At 40.5% G+C, this 20,858-nt stretch overlaps 1 protein-coding gene across 1 annotated transcript in view; it reads left to right on the top strand.

Moving 5' to 3' along the window:
• Positions 1-20,858, top strand: part of LOC108302999 (phenylalanine--tRNA ligase, mitochondrial-like) — a gene marked incomplete at its 5' end in the record, with an annotated part of 350,725 nt that overhangs the window by 190,690 nt on the left and 139,177 nt on the right. The window contains one exon of the mRNA XM_037737868.1: positions 6,870-7,021. Within this exon, the coding sequence (XP_037593796.1) occupies positions 6,870-7,021 (152 nt within the window). The remainder of the gene's footprint in view (positions 1-6,869; positions 7,022-20,858) is intronic.

Here is a 20,858-nt window from a genome sequence, read left to right as displayed (position 1 = left end):
TGTTCACTAAGCAAATACTACGAAAAACCTAGTGTAACAAGTTCTAATTTTAGTCAAAAAGCCTTAGTAGAGATTAGCAAGGACATAAATACTGCTAAGAGGAAGAATCCACCAAGTAAATATACTAAATGTCTATCTACCTAACACTATAGTTTCGAAATACATGAAGCAGATAGAACTGCTGGGAGAAATTTATGTGATCCCAATAATAGTGGGAGATTTTATTATCTTTTTATTAGAAACTGATAGATCAAGAAAACCAAGCAGATAAAATAAAAGAAAGGATATAGAATATTTGAATAAACAATAAAGAAGTGTGACTCCACCAGAATGAGAGGTAATATACTTTTCAAGTACCACGAGAACATTAATTACATTTGAGGTTAAAAAGCAAGTTAGAACAAAGTTCCAATAATGAGTAATACTAAGTTTTCTGACATCAGTGCAATTAAATTTGAAGTTCGCAATAAAAAGATACTTGTTAAAAGTCACAAAATTCATATATTTGGAAACTAAAATGTGTGTGTGTGTGTGTGTATGTATATTCCCAAGTAAAAAGCAGCAATAGAAAATACAGATATTTAAAACTGTGGGAAATATATAAAGACATATTTAGAGAGACATTTATACCTTTAAATGCCTTTATTTAAAAGCAAGAAAGCCACAAAATACAGGAGTTAATCTTTCACCTAAATAAGCCAGTGAGAATAAGACCAGTTACACAAGAAGAAATAATGAAGATAAGAACAGAAAATAGTTGGGGAGAAAAAAAATGTTCCTAGTTTTACCCACCTCGAGTGACTGAAGTCTGGCACTTTAATCCTTCCCACCTGGAAATCTGAGGGCTTGCCTTTTAAAGAGAAGGAGAGAAAAGGTGGGGTCCGGTGGATAAAGAGATGCAGGAGCAAAACTTAGGCAGCAAAACAATTTTTAGAGATGCTTTGCTATTTCAAAGAAAGGAAAAAGGGAAGAATAATACCATCTTCAAAAACCAGATTTGTGGGACCCAGTGACATGGAGTATTGTCCTTTTTGGAATTATAAGAATTATTACTTAAAAAATCTGAAATATCCTGGAAAGTATGGACACAGATCCCATAGTGTAGCCATTCAACAGGAGTTCAGCGGACGTTTATTAGCCAGACACTGTGTTCCTGCTGGGCCTCACAGCTGAGCCAAGCATGGTGCCTGTCAGAGGACAGAAGGATAGGGACATGAACCCCAGAGGGGCCCCAAGTGCAGTCAGAAGGACTTGGGGTGGGCCTGTGCTCAGGAAAGCACATAAATCCGTGATCCCAACTCCCCTACACTGACCAAGAAGGAAAGAAAACAGTTCTCAAGGGTTAGAAGTGTCAAAACAGGTAATTGACACAGATAAAACATTTACAAAGGGGCAAATAAGCATTCAGACCTCTAGGAGTAGTCCAACCTAATGAAATAAGGATGGTGTTTCAAGATCATTGGAAGTAGCTGCAGTGCAATCAATGTAAGGGTAAGAAGAGAGTGCTACAGGAGTGTTTAGCATCAGTCTGCACACGTCCAAAACTTCAAATTTGGGATCACGCATTTTTGCCTATGCCATTTCTATTCATTAGGTTCATAGCTATTTCTTGTTTTCTGCCTTGGTTAGACCTGTGATGAGACAGAGCACTATTGATAGTAGGTATCCTTATCTTATGCTTAACTTTAATTAGAATGCTCCAAAAATTTTAGCATTTAATGGGATGTTTCTATATTTGAGAAATATCTAGTTAGGATAAGGAAGTTCTCCTCTATTTCTAGTTTGCCAAGATTTTTTCTTCTAATAACAAATAAATAATACATTTGTTAAATACTCTCTCCCTATGAAATAATCACAGGGATTTTTTTCTTAATATGTTGATTATTAGATTATTTTTGGTTTCAGATCCTTCTCATAATTCTGGAATGTTTGCTAAAGTTACATTTAGGCTTTTAAATGTAGGTTATAAGTGAAATCAGTCAAAAAATGTGTGAATTGTTCTCTGCTTGTCCAATTTTAACTTTAAGTATGGAGTAGCCTTGTAAGATTATGAGGCTTCCTTCCTTCATGAAACAGCTTAAATACAAAAGGAACTACCTTTACCATAAAGATTTGATAAGTTGTACTGTGGGCCAATAGTCTAAGTTTCTGTTGAAGGGACATTTGCCTGATATTTCAGTTTGAAATAGTTGATACCTAGTCATCAGATTAGGTTCTCTGTTTTGAGTGAAACATCCATTTGATCAAAGTTTCCAAGTTCCTTGTTAATAAATGGTTTAAAATATTCACCTATGACTTTTAAAGTCTCTACTGTATCTGTAATGGGGTTTTTTTTTTTGAGAATTAAATCATTTTTTGATCACACATGATAATGGATGATACACAAGCTTCATTCCCATCTATAATTTTATCTGATACTTTTATTCAATTTAGATATATTGCATAGGATGTGCCAAAATCATTTTTATAACCAGTAATTCTATGATTTTGCTTGGGTAATTTTTAGTGGCGAACTTCAGGTCACAGCAATAACTCTCAGTTCAACTACACCAAGGTTTCTGAAGAGAATGGCTTCTTCACCCAAGCAGATTGTATATAAACTCCAAATAGAACCTGGCATCACCCTGAAGGAATTCTAACTTTACACTGTTGGGGGAGATTTACCAAGATGGCTTCAGAGTAGACTAACTTTACACAACACATTTAAAGAATAAGACATTTATTCAGCATTATGATCAGACTATTACATTCAGCAATCAATAGCATGAGTACCAAAAAAAAATGTACATTAAAACTCTTTGTTGGAATGCTTTACACCTAGAACAGAAACTAAAACAACCTGTTATATAGTTAGTCACAAATACGGTCCTTGAGTTTTTTTGCCCATACACATGAGTATTTGTCTAAAACATGTCTTCTTTGTAGCACTAAGCCCTGCTGCCACTGTGCTTGGCTGAGTTCACAAATCTCTTGTAACCTGTAGCTTCTCTGTCACTTCTCTGGCTCTCCTCTTCTGCTAAGCTTTGTTTCCTAATTAAAATCTTCTGCCACTGCCATAGCTACTGCTGCTACTGGGACCGACTGCTCTAACTACCTTGGTTTCACGGCTTGGCAAAGTATTGGCCTCCACCACCTCAGGGGCCAGAGCTTCTGCCTCCGTTTCCTCCCTTCATGGGTCCAGAATTTGAAGACTGATTATTGTAATTGCCAAAATCACTGTAGCTTCTACTACCTCCAGAATTGCTTCCATCATTACCAAATCCATTATAGCCATCCCCACAGCCAGCATATCCACTACCACGGCTGCCACCAAAGCCACCGTGACCACTAACATTTCCTTCATGACCAAAGTTGTCATTCCCACCGAAGTCACCTCCACGACCACGACCAAAGTTTCCAGAACCACGGAGTCATAGTCGTCAAAGGTTATAAAGGCAAAGCCCCTTGTCTTGCCACTGCCTCCATCTGTCAAGATTTCAATAGCTTCAGTTTTTCCATACTGTTCAAAATAATCTCTTAGGTGTTGTTCTTCAGTGTCTTCTTTAATGCCTCCAACAAATATCTTTTTCATAGTTAAGTGGGTACCTGATCTTTGAGAATCTTCTCTTGAGACAGCTCTTTGGTTCCATAACTCTTCCATTCACCTTGTGAGGCCTTGAATCCATGGCTGATCCACCTCCTCCACAGCAGCATAGCGACAAACCCAAAGCCCCTGGAGCACTTGGTGTTTGGATCTCTGGTGACCACACAGTCCGGGAGCGTTCCCCATTGCTCAAAATGGCTCCTCAGGCTCTCATCAGTTGTTTGAAAGCTCAGCTCTCCAATGAAGCTCTTCCTCAGCTATTTGGGTTCTTTAGGAGACTCTGACTTAGACATGAGGGCAGGCAGATGAGAGACTTTAACGATGCTTTTTCTGTGGCATCCATGGGCAGAAAGGAGCAAGCTGACGAATGTATCTTGTATCTGTAGTTTTGATGCCCTTTTCAATTCTTAAAAAAAAAAAAAAAAGAATTATAAAGAAGATCAACAAAAGAACACATCAATGCAGTCAGCTCTCTGTATATGGAGGTTTCACATCTGTGGATTCTGCCAATTGTAGATAAAAAATATTTGGGGGAAAACAATTTAAAAATACAACAATAAAAAATAGTAAAAATTTTAAAATATAACGTTTACATTGTATTAGGTATTATGAGTAATCTAGAGATAATTTACAGAGGATGCAAGAGGATGTGCATAGGTCATATGCAAGTACTACACCATTTTATTTAAGGGACTGAGGATTTTGGTAGCTTTGGGGACCCTGGAACCAATCCCTTTCAGATAATGAAGTACAACTATATGCGGTTATCTGATAAAACTAGTAAAATAGTCATCCTTCTGTTAAGAAAAGAAAGAAGAAAACACAAATATTGTGTGTAATTGAAGGTCCCTTCGGATTCTAAAATTCCATGATTCTATGATTGTGGGTTATCAAGTTCCTACCAGGAGGCTTTGCCTGTCCAGCTTCAGCTTCTTTGCCATTCCCCATGGTTGCTAAACCATAGGACAATCCAGGGATGGAGGCAAGGCTCTGCGTCTCCCTCACCTGGTGTGTGTCCATTAGCTCATGCAGTTAGAGGAGAAAGCACCGCTGAATGCACTGATGTAATGTAGTCATTGCACACACCCGGCATCTCTGTCATGCGCTCCTCAAGCCACTAAAACGTCTACGATGTAACAGGGACTGTGCAGAATAAAGAGATTCAGAGGAGGAAACAGAGATGCACACCGCACCCTCAAAAATGGCAGCCTCTCAGGAAGACAGCCATGATGTAAGTAATGACGCAGACGGTGAGGATGGAAAGTTGTGCAAGAGAAGGATAGGGTGCAGTAACGGGATTGACAGTCTATGAGGATCCCAAGTGAACAGCGTGGCTGAGGGCCAGAAGTGGGGTAGGGACGGTGGGAAGTGGTATGTGGAGGAAGCTGCTTAGTGTGTTTAAGAAACCCAGTAAGTTGGGCTGGCCTGAGCCTAGAGAACACGGGAAAGAGGAAAAAGCTTTTAGGAATTGGAGGCTTTCTCCTGGGACATTGGGGAGCCACTAGATGGTTTTACCACTACTGCTAGTTAAGCACTTGATAGAAACTCTACATCTCAGTAACCATGATCTGTAGTTAGCCTCTTACTCCCCAAACAAAATTATATTTCTCTGTTCAAAAAAGCAAAGGCCAGTAGATATCCCATGTCTGATACCTACCTATTAGTGGATTAAATCCTTTCTTTTTAGTTACATCATTAAACTTATTATATTTGTTAGCTTGAAATAGACTCGTACTACAATAAGTTGTCTGGGTTTTTCTTTCAAACTGAATGGATTTTAAACTGTCTTTACCATAATGTGTATTTTAATAACGTCTTGGGGGATGTGTTCTGGCTGACGGCATTACTGTCATATGGACTGTCGTCCATAAATTGCTGACACATGTTTTATTGGGGCACCTTCTCCCATTTCTCTGTCATCATGCCTTGCATCAGAACTCAATAAGTATGTTAACTCGGCTTGCATTAATTGAAGTGGAGATTTCTTGCTAATTCTTGGCAATCTCAGTCTCTTCTCTCCCTAAAATTCCCTTTTCCATAAAGGACAAAAGGGTATTGTCAAAAGGAAAAGCAACCTGTGTAACCACCAAACTGCCATCATCTATTGTTACGTTAACCCCTGGGTCATTTATCACAGAATCGTGACTTTAGGACAGAAAACAGAATGCTTCTCAGGAGCCATCATATTTTGTCAATAGTACCTAGATGGTAACTTTATTGTGTTTGTATGAAATGTGTGTTCCAAACTGATGCATTTGTTTTGAAAACTTTATTGATATTTCAAGTTGAATAATCATTCATGTTTGAGCATTTAGTTCTTCAGAGATTTTGCTATTTAAAAGTTTTATACTTTCTCTGATCAATGATTCACCAAAGAGTTTATAGTGATGTCAGGCTTGGCTTACATCAGTTTGTAAATTTGCCCTTTTAAAAAAAAGGTTTGGCTTTGTGAATTCCCTTAGGATTTCACAGTTATGTAATGAAACTTTTTTTTATTGCAGCAGTAACTTTTAGACCAAAACATACATACATACACACATATATCTATGTATAATTGTGATGTATGTATGTGAGAATTATATATGTAGTTATGATATGTATGTATGTATGTGTGTTTGTGTGTGAAAGCAATGAACATGGTAAATTCTAAACATATCTAATTTTAAATGTCTGTCTTATATAATGGTGAACTGCTGAGCTAATAAGCTGGAAAAAATGGAATAAAGTGGGGGAAATGGCTACATTTATGTTTATCACATCCTTAAAGGCATAATTTGAAAAGTGATTCTCCAAGTGACTACTTATCAACCCAATCCTTTATTTTAATAATTAGAAATACTAACAAATAATGACGTTACTAATTGAAATATCAATTTTGATAAGCTCTTATATCTCTACTAAAATGGCTTTCTGAAACTATCACAAGAAGTTAATGAATTGCATCTTAATTAAATTTGAACTTTTCTCCTCTAATATTCAAATAGGAAAAACTGAAATATGATACATTCAAATTGCTTTGTACCAAGTTGAACATTAATGGCAATATAAATATAATATATGGTAACGTTACACATGAATGTGATAAGAATCTGCAATATTCATAATGGAATTTGCTAATTTTGAATATTGATTTCTCTTTTAAGTTCATTTTGTTCTGCAAATTTAAATGCTGAAATAATGTTTTACCAGCATTCCCTAATTAGCCAAGTGAAACTTTTAATGAAAAATTTTAATATTCTCGTTCAACTAACAAGTTTGTATATCTTTTCTCCTCTTGTTTTATTAGCCTCTTAGCAAATTTCCTGCTCTGATAAATGATATTTCATTCTGGTTGCCCTCTGAGACTTACGCAGAGAATGATTTCTATGACTTAGTCCGAACGATTGGAGGAGACCTGGTGGAAAAGGTTGATCTCATAGACAAGTTTGAACATCCAAAGTAAGTGAAAAGCTTCCTGATTTTACCCTTTACTGTCTCTATGTGATAAATGTCATATGGAAGCGTATCATAAAATTTTGCTGAAACCCAATGTATCTGAGACAAAATGTCTTCTGAATTTGTAGTGAATGTATAACTTATCAAAAAACTCTTTGATATCGGTCCTCTCTGAAAATCTTTCCAAGATGCATTTTCCATCTTTCCTACCTTAGTAAAATATATGAAACAGAATGTTTTAAGTCCTGCACCTTTTCAGTATTGTTTTTGGAAGTGACTTCTTACCTTAGCGTGTTCCAGGTACAGAAGAAATGAGTCAGAAAGAATAGTTTGTGTAGTAGAAGCTGTTTTGATAGGGTCTTAGCAAATCTTTATAGGTAAGCACTTACCACACACCAAGATCTGTATTACGTCCTAGGAATTAAATGTGTTCCAGATAGTCTTACATTTGCCTTCTTGGAGCTTACAGTCTTCTGAGAGTGGCAGACATTAAATACATCATTATGAAAGTATGCTATTATGAGGGGAAAATGCATTGGGTGTCATCAAAAACTAATTTCATGTGAGGAGTCAGGGCAGGCCTCTTTGAGATATGAAGCTGACAGTAGAAGGATGATGTGCAGTGAAGAAAGAAGAAGGAGCATTCCAGGTAGCACAAGAGAGTCCTGGGGGGAGGAGGTCACGTGAGATGCAGAAGGCAGCCAACAGCAGCTCAAGGAACTAGGGGGAGGCTGTGTAAAGTGATAATTGTTGGGTAGTGATGTGTTTCCAGGGCCAGATGGGGCCAAAACCTGCAAGGTCTGAGACTTTGAATTTTACCCTAATTGTAGTGAAAAATCATAGAGGATAGGAGCAGAGAGATTAAGTGGTGTGATTTGATTTGCATTTCTGATTGGTCACCTTTAAATGGTCCCCTTTGGCTCCTAGCTGTTAGAGAACAAACAGTCACCAAATCGTGTCTAACTCACACCTCCATTTTCCCTTCCCCTCCTAATTGTTTCAGGTATGTCATACCTACATTGTCAGGGCTCGTGGCTCCCACGTTCCATCCTGTCATTCAGACTCCCACCTGTTTCCTTCTTTGTCTTTTAAAGCATTCATTCTCTAGATAAAGGTGTTCAGTGTTCACTGCCATTTCTTTTGCTTCACTTTCCCCAGTCATCTGGATAACTAAAGTTCATCATCTAGAATTTTGCTAACAACTTGTGGAAGCAATAGACCCTGAGTTCTTGCATGTTCAAAACTGTTTATACCTGAATGACAGTTTGGTTGGGAGTAAAATCTTGGCTTGTTCTTTCTTTTAGGGAGGCTCTTGTAAGTGCGGCTCAATTGCTTTCTCAAGTTTAATTTCCCATAGAGAAATCTGATACCATACGTGATCTTTTTGCTAAAAGGCAAAAAAGGAATCCTTTAAAGGATTCCTTCATTATCTTTCAAGTTTAATACCTTTATCAGGCTCCACCGCAGTATTGATCTTTTCTCCCTAGTATATATCATTGTGCCTCACAGATTGGACTGGACTCTTACTTACTTTAGTAAAGTTTTCTTGAATTTTATCTTTAGGGATTTTTTCTGATCCATTGTTCTGTTCTATTTCATTCTTCAGGGATCCAGTTAAGCATAAGTCGGCTGTCCTTTATCTGAATTCTGTACCTATTATTTTCTTTCTAATGTTTTAAAATTCTTTCTTCCACTCCATTTGGTACGCTTTCCCATTGTTATCTTCTCCGTCCGTTACTGTGTTTTCTGCTGTCTTTTCTCACTTGTGCACCTTCCATCTGCAGTTACTTTGCTTTTCTCCCTGTTCTAAGTTTTGCAAGCTCACATTTCAGCTCCTCCTGTTTTCTCACCATCTCTTCTCTGAGTAATTTCTACTTTCTGGTCTTCCTTCCTAGAGAAATTTCTTCACTACATTTTAGAAATTCATTGTAAAATACTGAGCCAGAAATTTCATATGCTCCAATGGCAACATTTTTCTATGACTTTTCTGTTTCTCTGCCATTTTCCTCTTTTTTTCCCTCAATTCTTTTTTAATTGATCTGTCAATGGTATGCATATGATTGCCTTTTTGCCACTCATATTTTAATACACTGGGTTTTCTAGACCAGCTATTTGCACAAGATTGGGGGGAGGCTGGGTCTTGGCATAGCAGGAAGGGGCTGGGGTAGACATTTAGCCTAGCTTGTTTTCACACTCTTAAGGCTTTTTCTCCACTGCCAACTCTTTCTTTGAACATGACTCATCTCTGATTTTTTGTATAGGTCTTCCTCCCACCCTAAATCTACACTTATTAAAAATAGAAGAATTACCTTTGCTTACCCCATTATCAATACTTGGAAATAGAGACTTTACACTTCAGATTGTAACCCTTAGCTCTTAAAAAAAAAATGTTTTTGCTGGAGTTTTCTGAGATGTGCCATTCTGTGTGTTTCTTCTCTTCACTTCCTCTCATTTGGCTTCTTTTGATTTCAGCTGCTGTTGGCAGCCTTTAAATATATTTTGGAGCCTGCAGATGATAGCTGTCTTCTAACTTTACAGAAAATAAAATGTATGGGGTAGTCTGAATCCCTGATGCTACAGGGTGCCAATTCAGCCCTGGACTTTTATGTGAGAAAGAAATTTCCAGGAGTTTCCATGTTGATACTGGAAGTCTAGTTATTTACATCTGAAGAGAAGAAAAAATATTGGAACAAGACTGATTGCTAATTACCAATTGATATGCCAAAAGCCTATGACTTGTAATTTTTTCCCATTCTTTTTTAGTACAAGTTGAGTCAGGTATCCCTTATCCAAAAAATACTTGGGGCCAGAGTGTTTCAGAGTTTGGATCTTCTCAGATGTTAGAATATTTGCATATATGTAATGAGATATCTTGGGGGATGGGACCCAAGTCTAAACACAAAATTTGTTTCATATATACCTATACATGTATCCTGAAGGTAATTTTATGTAATTTCGTACAATATTTTTAATCATTTTGTGCATGAAATAAAGTTTGTGTGTATTGAATAATCAGAAAGCTTCAGATTTTGGAGGAGTTTGGATTTTGGATCTTCAGGTTAGAGGTGCTCAAGCTACGGAAAACTCTGGAATCAGGGATTTGGAATTCATTCTTAATTTTTGACCTCATAGCCTCTTGCTTTCTGATATGGTCGTAGCTTCATCCTTGCCAGTGTCAAAAGTGAGATGAGTAACCCTTTCTCATTGGAGATTTTCAGAACGTACAAGGTTACAGAGAGATACCAAAAACCTAGGAGGCTGAGATAAATTTCTGTTGTGCTGGATGGGGGGGTAGATGTCACTTGAGGAGGGGGTAAACATTGACTCTTTCTGATAATTTGGTAGTGATCAAGGGGATGCTGAATGGGCATGCTAACTAGAGAGATTGCAGTGGGCGGGGCGTTAGCATCAGGGTCCTATGGACCCAGGGACAGATCAGGCAGGCAGGCAGTCCATTGAAAAAAGATCACTGGACTGTATTAGAAATACTCTATTAATGCAGATATACACGCACAACCCCATACGGACTGCTAAAAAGTGAACATATCCAGTTCCTTCTGAGGAGACAGTACTTTTGACTAGAAGTTTAAAAACATTTCTCACTGGCACTAATATGACAATGTCTTAAATAGATGTTGTACAGATATTTAAAGACCATTTTTTGGAGCTATGCCAAAGGGCATGGCTGCCATTATTATGTGCCCCTCTTAATAAGGGGCTTGGTGATTAGAGTAGGGTTCCTGTGGCAGAGATTGCTCGTTATCCCTCAATATTCAATTCCCCCCGTCCTTCCGCCTGCTGCCATCTTTGTAATAACATAACCTTGACTTCTTAGCTCAGCAACTTTCCACCCAACCAGAAGCCTATACTTCTAAGTTTGGTCAATGATTTTTAAGTAGAAGTGTTTCTTGGTATTTCCGGAAGTTTCCTTAAAAGTTGAATTGAAGATATTCTTTTTTCTTCCTGATACTTAGTTGTTTCGGATGGCTAGTATTCTGGCAGCCATTTTGGGCCATGGTGTGGCCTGGGTGATGGAGACTGTCTGCAGTGGAGCAACAACATAAAGGAAATAGCCCAGGGCTTGACTCTGTGTCACTTCAGCCCTGGACTCTTAGATGAGAGAGAAATACCTTGTTTAGGCCACTTATTTTTTAGATCTCATTATTGACAGCCAAAGCAAAACCTAGCTATGCTAGCACTGGGAAAAATACCTGAGGAAAAGGATACATCATTTAGTAATGATGGCTTACTGTGCCATGATCCTCAGTTACTATCTAGGGCAGAGGTTGACCAGATTGTGAATATTTTCGACTTTATGGATCATAAGATCTCTCTCATAACTACTGAAATCTGCAATTGCAAAAGCAGTCACAGATTAAAATATAAACAAATAAGTCTAGTTGTGTTCCAGTGAAGCTTTGACTACAATATCAGACAGTGGAAATGTGAGTTTGGCCCATGGGCTATAGGTTGCTAACCCTTGATTTAAGGAAGGGAGATACATGGAGTTTTTTTTTTTTTGTTTTGTTTTTTTAAGACTCTGACTCCTAAATTCTAAAACCCTCTACTAGGAGATCATCCTTTTTTGAACACCCTGTGCCCACCCTCCCCATTTCCCCACCAAGTCCCTGACTACTTAGGTGATAAGAAGTAAATGGTCTCCTGACCTTGAACCTTGACCCCAAGATTTATTTTATTCCCTAAACACATAAATGAAATATAGCCAGATAGTGCAGAAGAGCTCTGACCCTTTCTTTGCCAGCCGTCAAAGCATGCCTAAGTGTGAGACAACGACTGAGTGAAAGACAAGGTAGTTGAACATGTTTCACGTTATTTTCTGAATTAAAAACAGATCCCAGGATGTTTCAGGAGACATAAGCTGCTGAAGAAGAGCCTGATTTCATAATATTAGACAATGGAGAAATTTTTTCTGGTTATAAATAGCAGCTTGTGCCCTGAAGGAGAATAGATGTTCAGGTTAGAAGAAAATGGTGCTTTGTCCTAGCCGGTCATTTAGAACCTTCTCCTAGAGGATCTTTGCCACTTAATCCATGGACCACTTATTGGCAGAAGAGTTCTTGTAGTTCTAAAATTTAGTGTAACAAAAAATAGAATGGTAATTACCTCTAGGGAAGGGAACCAGGTTGTCATGTCCTGTGACATCTTTGGAATATTGTACTATACTATGTGTTGGCTAAATGGGAAACTTGTGAAGGCAGTCAGGTGTGTCAGCATATGAACTTGATATCCCTCCAACACATTTCTAATATGAATACATCAATCATCTTTAGGCTCCAAGTTCATGCACCTTAAGGAATTACAGTGTCGTTTTTGATTTTATTCTGTAACACAGCTGCTCAGAGTATTTCTTAGTGAAATGGGGTATGAAGAAGAGTGAAGAATAGCCCAGGGGAACTTAGCCATTGCCTTTAGCTGCCAACTCTTCATTTGGAGATACCAGCTGATTATTTATGAACTGTGGAGATCAACTGTAAAATAAAGTAGACCTTAATAGGTCAGTTTTGGTTTGAGTTTAACCTTTTTGAGAGTTAGAATTAGGAGGTAAAATATTTTTTCACTACTATTCCTGTCTTTGACTGCAAAGAGGGGTTTGGTGGTGAAAAATGCCCAGGTGCCTGCAGCAAGGGCTGGCTTGAAAGGGTGGATTCACTGATGCCCTTAACCAGGTTCTGCTCATAGAATCGCTCCTTGTTCCTGGGGCTGCTACTGGCTTGCCACTTCCTGGCGCAGTCATAGGCAGGGCTTCCTGAATCTGCGCACTGACAGTCAGAGCTGGGAAGCTAGAGGTGGTCTCCTCCCTCAGCCCCAGGTCACTAAAGGGGCCTCTCAGTTCTCTTCTTTGCTATTTGAACGTCCTCATGGTTATATTCCCTTTTGTGATCTATCACTTGCCATTTTTCATAATTTGGCGTAAGTGGGGAGACTAGAACATTTGTGACCATATCTGACGGAATTCTCAAGAGGGTCTTCGCCATGAGAGGCACCTTCTCGGTGCGGCTGGCCCGGCTTCCCAGCCTGCGTGAGTTGTGGACGTTGACCTGGTCGAGAGCTCTTCTTCCTGCAGTGCTGGAGCAGCATTCGATGAGGCAGTTCAAGTGCATTCTCCTTTCAGTCTCCCTCTCTTTGTTCTTTTTTCCATGTGTTCATTTTTACTTTGTCAAATTACAACCAATAAAAATGCCAATGCATAAAAATTTGAAATGGAAAAGATGGGATTCAGCCACCATCTCGACGCCCTAACACAACAACTCTTACACTTTTATATTTTCCCAATCATGACCGTTTTCCAGTAGCGCGCATCAGATGAGTTTTTTACCCTAATGGAAAGAAGTTGGTATGTGCTTTGCATTGTCATCCCTTGGTCTTGGGGAGAGTTTTTTAACCTCTGCACTACTCATATTTTGGGCCCAGTAACTCTTTGTCCTGTGCACTATAAGATGTTTAGCAGAACTCCTGGCCTTTACTCACTAGATACCAGTAACAGCCTTTCTACCGCATGCACACACACACACACACACACGTACACACACACACTTATGACAGTCAAAAATGTCTACAGTGTCTCCTTGGTAAGCAAAATTGCCCCCAGTTTGAGAACCACTGGGATTTTTCTTTAGTGGAGAGTGTCTTATGCTTCTTATAAAATATGTTTTTAAAAGTTGTGCTTCATTTTATGTCATGAGCACTGGGGAGAAGGGTTAGAACACATCACAGAAGGAGGTGTTCTAATGGGGACTCTTGTGGTCCCAAGGAACAGAGAGACCCACTTGCTCAAACATAAGACAAGCTGGACTAACTAACCAAGCTTTGGAAAGAGCAGGAACTAAGGCAGTGTAAGGGTCTGACCTTCACTTTTTGCATGATGATAGTACCACTTCCCTATTCTGTTTGATTTTCTCACACTCACTCTGTCTCTCCCCACCTTCCCACTGTGTAGATTCTACTCTTTTTTTTTTTTTTTTTTTTTTTTTTTTTTTTTTTTTTTTTTTTTTTTTTTTTTGGTCTTATACAGAGTTCAGAATACCCTCCCCCGGCCCTGAGTCCACGTGACCTTCACTTTCCAGCAATCAGCACCAACTCCAAGTCCCTTGCCTGATTCTGATGGTCTCAACCAAGGGACCTGATTAGCCTAACTCACCTTTTCATGCCAGATCAGAGGCAGTGGTGGATGGGCTCCACTTGAGTGACATGCCTGCCCAGGGTCTAGTAGCCATGTAGGTCAGGTAGGCAGGCCTCCGGCCTTCTCTTACACATCAGTGTCCTTCTTTACTTTCTCTTTCAAGTGAACTAAGTAGCTTCTGATTTAGACACTACCACTTCCAGACTTCCTTAAACTTCATGCAACAAGACATGCCGTAAATAAATTTCCAATTGATTTTTGGAAAAAAATGGAAACACTGGACAATTGCTGTGGGGCCATAAGGGTGTGGAGGCAAGATACCAGTGTTAGTGTTTTTGAGACAGGACTTTGCCCTCTTGCTTAGGCTGGAGTGCAACTCCTGGACTCAAGTGGTCCTCCTACCTCACCCAGTCTCTCAAGTAGCTAGGACTACAGGCGTGCACCACCACACTTGGCTGTTTTTTGTTTTTTATTTTATTTTTTTGTAGAGATGGAGGTCTTGCTTTGTTGCCCAGGCTGGTCTTGAATTCCTGGCCTCAAGTGATCCTCTTTCCTTGACCTTCCAAAATTTTGGGATTACAGGTATGAACCAGACCAAGATCCCAGTTTTTATAGAGCTAAATAACATGTGAAGAGTGAAATAGCACTAAAAAGCATGAGGTGACAAGGCTGGTTAAGCCTAATGTATGGCCTTCCCAGTTTCTTGCACATAATCTACACTCAGGAAACTCTGATTGACTTGAAATGGAAGGTACCCATCATCCAGGGCTGTAGATTCAGAGGAAAGAGGCCTTCAGTCTGGGAAGGCTTACCAACGAGACAGAATAGCAGGCTGTATATGCCGTCTTCCTTCAAATCCCTTATGAATGAGATGTACGCAGTCCTGACTCTAGTTCATGTGTGTAAACTACCTGTCATAGAAACCTTCAGCTTCCATAAACTGTTGCCAGGATAGATCCACTAATGGTGGGTGCTTTAAGACAAAGGGAGTATATTTGAGGATCCACGTGAATCAAAACTGGAAAGCTCTTAGGAACTGAGGGAGGTCTAATGGCTAGAGACCCTCAGCCTCTGGGCGCCTCTGGCTCTGTTTCTGCCCTTCCTTCTGCTGGCCAGTCTGTATCCTCTACTTCCCTCCACACACACGTTAACATCTCATCTCTCTACGTTACCTGCAGTCTGTTCTAGCCAGTCTGCTTCGTTATCCAGTGCAAATTCTGGAGGGAAATAGCCTGATGACTGAGCTAAACACCATCACGCGTTTCAGGCAGATCCCCTTGCATCAGGCTGCTGCCTGAGGTGCTGGCCACCTGCGCATGGACCACCATTGGGTTAAGAATCTATTGTCAGTCTCATTAGGGGCCACTTATAAAACAGCCCAGCCCCACTCGCCAGAGCAGGAAGCCATTGGCAGAGCAATTTTAACCTGGAGAGCTCACCAGATTATCTACACTGCCTTCCTCTTTCCCCTATCTGCCACCAGTCAGCTGCATGTATAGAACTCTGTAACTGCGCCTTATTGTTGGCTCATTCTTAGCTTTTATTCTCTATTTGCATTTAAACTTTTCTAGGCTATTGCACATGAAGGAAACTCCTTAGAGGCCTGTGGCATAGTAGCTGCTATGGTTTGAATGTTTGTGTTCCTCCAGAATTCATGTCGAGATGTAATCTCTACTGTGGTGGTATTAAGAGGCAAGGGCCTTGGAAAATGATTATGTTATGAGGGCTCTGCCCTCATGAATGGGATTAGTGCCCTTATAGAAGAGGCTTCAGAGAGCTTCCTGCTCCTTCCATCTCTTCCATCATGGGGAGGGTACAGTGTTCGTCCCTTTTGTCCTTTTTCTCTCCTCCATGTGAGGACGAATAAGAGCCATCTATAAAGTGGAGCGAGACAGCCTCCACCAGACACCAAGTCTGCTAGCACTCTGATCTTGGACTTCCCAGCCCCCAGAACTGTGAGAAATGAACTTCTATTGTGTATCAATTACTCAATCTAAGGTATTTTGTTGTAGCAGCAGGAACAGACTAAGACAATAGCTCATTTTCACCTTCCTGCAATGTTTATATCAATGGAGGGAGACGTACTACACGATGCTTGGTGGATGGTTAACTAGTCCTTCTTCCTTCCTTAGAGGAACTGTAATTAAATGACTGGAAATAGTTTATGTCATGAGAAGTCCAGTCAATGTTGTTTAGTAGAAGAGCTCAGAATTTAGAATTGGAAGACATGAGTGAGTCCTGACTTTTCACATCTTAGATGTGTGATGTTGGGACTTCTGAGCCTTAGTTTCCTCATCTACCACCAGGAGTAATATCATCTGCTAATGGCAGCTGTGAAAAGTAGATGACACTATGTATGAAATGCTTTGAAAATCACAGAGAGTTTGAATAAACGAGTTAGCTATTAAAGTAAAAAACAAGCAAGTGTCATAGTCAATCTAACTTGTTCTTTAAAATAAAGAATAACCTCAGTACAGCTGGGAGCCTTGGACTTGGCAGCCAAATACCTATAACTGGGATGTTCTTCTAATGAAAGGAAACAGAATGAGACTTGGTGTGAAACTGTCATTCTGAAATGGTGCATGTTATTCCTGCAATTTAAGGAGTAAATTTTTAATTAAAACTACTTTGTAAAACGGCATCACTGCTGATCAGCAGAGTTATATAGCCAATGTGGATGTTCTCTGGGTCCTGTGTTGGGAAAATGCTGGGACAATGGCAGATGAGATGACATTTCTGGTTTGCAAATCACATTCTGGTCTTATTTCTCTGGACAGAGCTGAATAAGTACAGTTATCTGAACTTAAAGATTGCCCAACACTGAAAAGCCAACGCCAGCTAATCTTGAGAGAACCATGGGTGCAGGTAGCTTGTCAGAAGTTGTGTCCCTTGAAATTGACAGCAGCAGTACCAACGAGATGGCCAAAGGCTACCAGGCCTCTTTAGAACTCTCTTGGCTGCTCTCTTTTCTTTTCCATTTTTATTGTAATGCTGGTGGTGTGCGTATAAGAACTTTCATTGTGGTGGTTCAGACAGCCGAGAAAGCAATTCTCAAGAAATATTTTTAGCCTGGATATCCGTTTTTCCCCTTCTTCCTTTCTCTTTCCTCCTTCCCCAAGCTTTTTTTTTTACAGCTTAGAATGGGTGTGTCTCATCCCCGTCACATAGCAGCCCTGTTTGACACCAGCATTAGCTGAATTAAATCACAGTTAGTTCAATCCCAAATACCTTGTTCCTCCTTGGCACCCTGCACACGACATTTGCCTAAAGATTCTTCGGGATTCCCTTCAGTGCTGCCCTGGAAGGGTCCTAGGAGTAGTGTCTCTGCAGAGAGCAGGGCAGAGGCAGAGAGACTGCTCAACAGCAGCTAGGCAGGGAGAGAGGCAAGGCGCTTAAGGAGCTGTATCTTCAGTGATCTGCTGTGGTAATGCACACCTTTGTGAAATCCTTTTTAACTTTCACTTCACACTTTTCAGTGAGTCTTTGGCCATTGTCTTCCCTTGGCATCCCGGGCACCTCTTTGTAGTGTGGAGATGGAATGCTACTTTCCAAGATGAGGGATGAGAATAACTCACATCCTTTGATGTTCCCTGTCCCACGCCCTGACGGTAGTGATCAGATTGAAGCAAGTTAAAAGCACATCAAGGGCAACTCGCAATGTGATATAAGCCACAGAATTGCTGTCGGAAATGGGAGAGAGCAAAGCGGCCCCACCCCCTCATTTTAGGCAGTTATGAGTGAGACTCTCAAATGTGTCAGGGCTTTAAACTTGTGGCCTCCATTCACAGGATCCCTTCCTTCTGGCTACCACCCAAATTCGACATTCAGAGCCAACGTGGGGGTCTGCCCCTCGTCCCTTCCGCCAACCCACCGCCCATCCACCTGTGTCACTTCCCGAGTTTATCCCATCCCACATGTGGCTCGGCCTTGAATGTACCATAGCTCCCACAATTAATGATGTTGTCTTGGTAACGAAGAGATTTATGAATTTGGATACAGCCTGTGATTTGTGAGACAGGCCCGTGATTTGTGAGAAAGTCTCAAGGATATGCAGGTGACACCTATTGGAGTCACCCTTCACCAATTCACGTTTCTGAGCATCACAGATGCCTCTGGCAGACTTGGGCCTCACGTTGTTGGTCGTCTCCAGAGCAAGAAACAAGCTGGGCTCCAGGATCACACAAGCAAGGGCCATGACTCACACGGGGGTGCAGGCTGGTGTATCTCCCATGTCTCTTATGCTAATTCTTTCCTTTAACTTGCTCATAACTGAGGCTCAAGTAGCAGCCAGGAGGGTGAATCGAAGAAGGCAAGGAGCCAGCACAGATGGGGATGAGGTCAGCTCTTGGGGGAGGGACTGATGACGTGCCCAGATGGCTGCCAATGGTCTTAATGGCACCCATGATCCTGGGTGTCTATCTTAGGAGGGACGTTTGGTAGAAAGATAAGTGACCATGGATACTGTGGACTTGTGTGGTGGGGCAGATGAGTGTCACAGAGAAATAAGGCTTAGGTGGGCAACAATCCAGTCACTGGCAAACTGGAGTCCAAGGTAAGGCACAGTTATAGAGGAATGTGGAGGCCACTTCCTGGGATGTGGCACCCTGCTCTTACAGCAGAATCATTAGCAGGGCTGCCTGTATGCCCTGAAGGTGAGCAACTGGCCAGGCTCGGAATGGTCTCTCCTGAGAGGTGGGACTGGGCTTGGAGTCACAACGAGGCTGAACCTCAAATGTGCAGGTGATGGGGACGGTTAAGTTAGAACATCCAGGCTTCCAGCAGTTAGAAAACCAGTTTATGGGGGTGTCAGCTGTTTTTTCGTTTCGGTTTTGTTTAATAGTATACAGCTTCATAGTGATCTACATATTCATGTGTAGTTTAGAGCCAGGGAAGGTGTCATCATGATTGGAATTTAATTGGGGGTCTAGTAAGGAAAAAGCAAGGTAGGATGTTCATGAAATGTACAGGAAGAAGAGAACGCCTGAGGGAAGCCTAGTACAAATAAGGGAATCCCTATTTTCTAGTGGGAACCACCTCAAGGAAAAGGCACTACTCAGACACTTAGGAAATGAGTTCTCAAGCGCAGACATCCCCAGCCTGTGGGTCTAGATGAGGGTTCGCAATAATGTTCATACTCAGATATCTCAAGTGCATCACCACCTACCTGCTGTCATGGATCCCAGTATCCCACAGAGGCCACTACAAGTATTTTTGGAGGTCCCAGGGGGTGTCCACAGCAAGCTAACTTCCACTGGACATGACCGTGACTCCCATTGGGCCTGCAGAGGACACCATGGAGGCTTTGGGGCCATCGTGGTGTCCTATCATATTTCAGAACTATACCTTTTCCCACTGTCAACTTGTCACCTGAGACTTAAGCAACTCAGCTTTGAGCCCCACCTTTCTACCCGCCTTGCAAAGCCCTGCTCCCAAATCCTCCTTAGGCTTTCCCCTCCAGGTAAACCCATGCAAACAAAGGTTTGGAGATCCCACTTCAGACCTGATTAGATCTCAGTTTTGGCTAAATTCTTTTCCATGGGAGCACAGTTCAGAAATGAGGACAAAACAAAATTCTAGTTGCCTGATAATGTTTTGTGAACATAACTATAGTCATGCATCGCTTAATGATGGGGATACACTCTGAGAAATTTGTCATTTTGTTATGCAAGTATTATACAGTGTACAGTACAAACCTAGAAGGTGTGGCCTACTACGCATATAGGCTGTATGGGGTGTGGTGTAGCCTGTTGCTTCTAGGCTACAAACCTGCACAGCATGTTACTGTATTGAATACTATAGGCAGTTGTAACACAATGTTAAGTATGTGTGTATCTGACATATCTAAATATCCTTCATGTAAGTGGCCGCATAGTAGGTTTGTTTACACCGTATCACCACAAATGCATGAGTAACGTGTTGCTCTGTAACTTTACATTGACTATAATGTCACTAGGTGATAGGTAGCTTTCAGCTCCATTGTAATCTTACGGGACCCTCATTACATATGCAGTCTTTCTTTGACTGAAATGCCATTATGCAGTGTGTGACTGTATTTTGTAAGATGAGCCTAATTTGTGTTATACTTCTCGGGAATGAAGGCATACCCTACAGTAGTTTTTGGATTCTCTGTTCGACAGATATGTCTGCTTTTCTTTGCTTCCACTTCCCCCTAAAGGAAATAACAGTAGTAAGATGAAGAAAGAAGAAACTAGTAGTGAAAATTAAACAGGTGAAATATTTATATAAGGCAGCTGTGGTCTAGACATTTTACACAGAATCTTACTAGAGTAATTGCTTATCTCAGAATTCATTAAATATGCTAACTTCTCCTAGTAGATTGCCTGTCCAGCAATGCACATGGCATGCAATTTTTGAAGTTCTGCAGTGATGATGGAATAAGTATTTCTAACCCATTTCTCTGTTACAGCAATTGCCGCATTGCATGGTATTTATATGCTTTTCATCATTGCACTGGGTTATTGTTAAGTACTGGGTCTTTAGCTTTCCACTATATTTGATATATAGAATAGAGTAAGTATTCAATACATATTTTGATGAATTAATGATAAATAGAAATTCCAGCAACAACATATGTTGTATTATTTTTTCTCTGGATGTAGCTGACCTAACTTGCTATGCAGGCCACAACTTAACCTCAGTTGACAGTGTTTTCCAGCTAGGTGACCAGAACTCTTTGCT

The sequence above is a fragment of the Cebus imitator genome, unplaced genomic scaffold, assembly GCF_001604975.1.
Source record: "Cebus imitator isolate Cc_AM_T3 unplaced genomic scaffold, Cebus_imitator-1.0 Scaffold43, whole genome shotgun sequence".
Classification (NCBI taxonomy): Eukaryota; Metazoa; Chordata; class Mammalia; order Primates; family Cebidae; genus Cebus; species Cebus imitator.
This window is presented reverse-complemented; position numbering and strand designations above follow the sequence as displayed.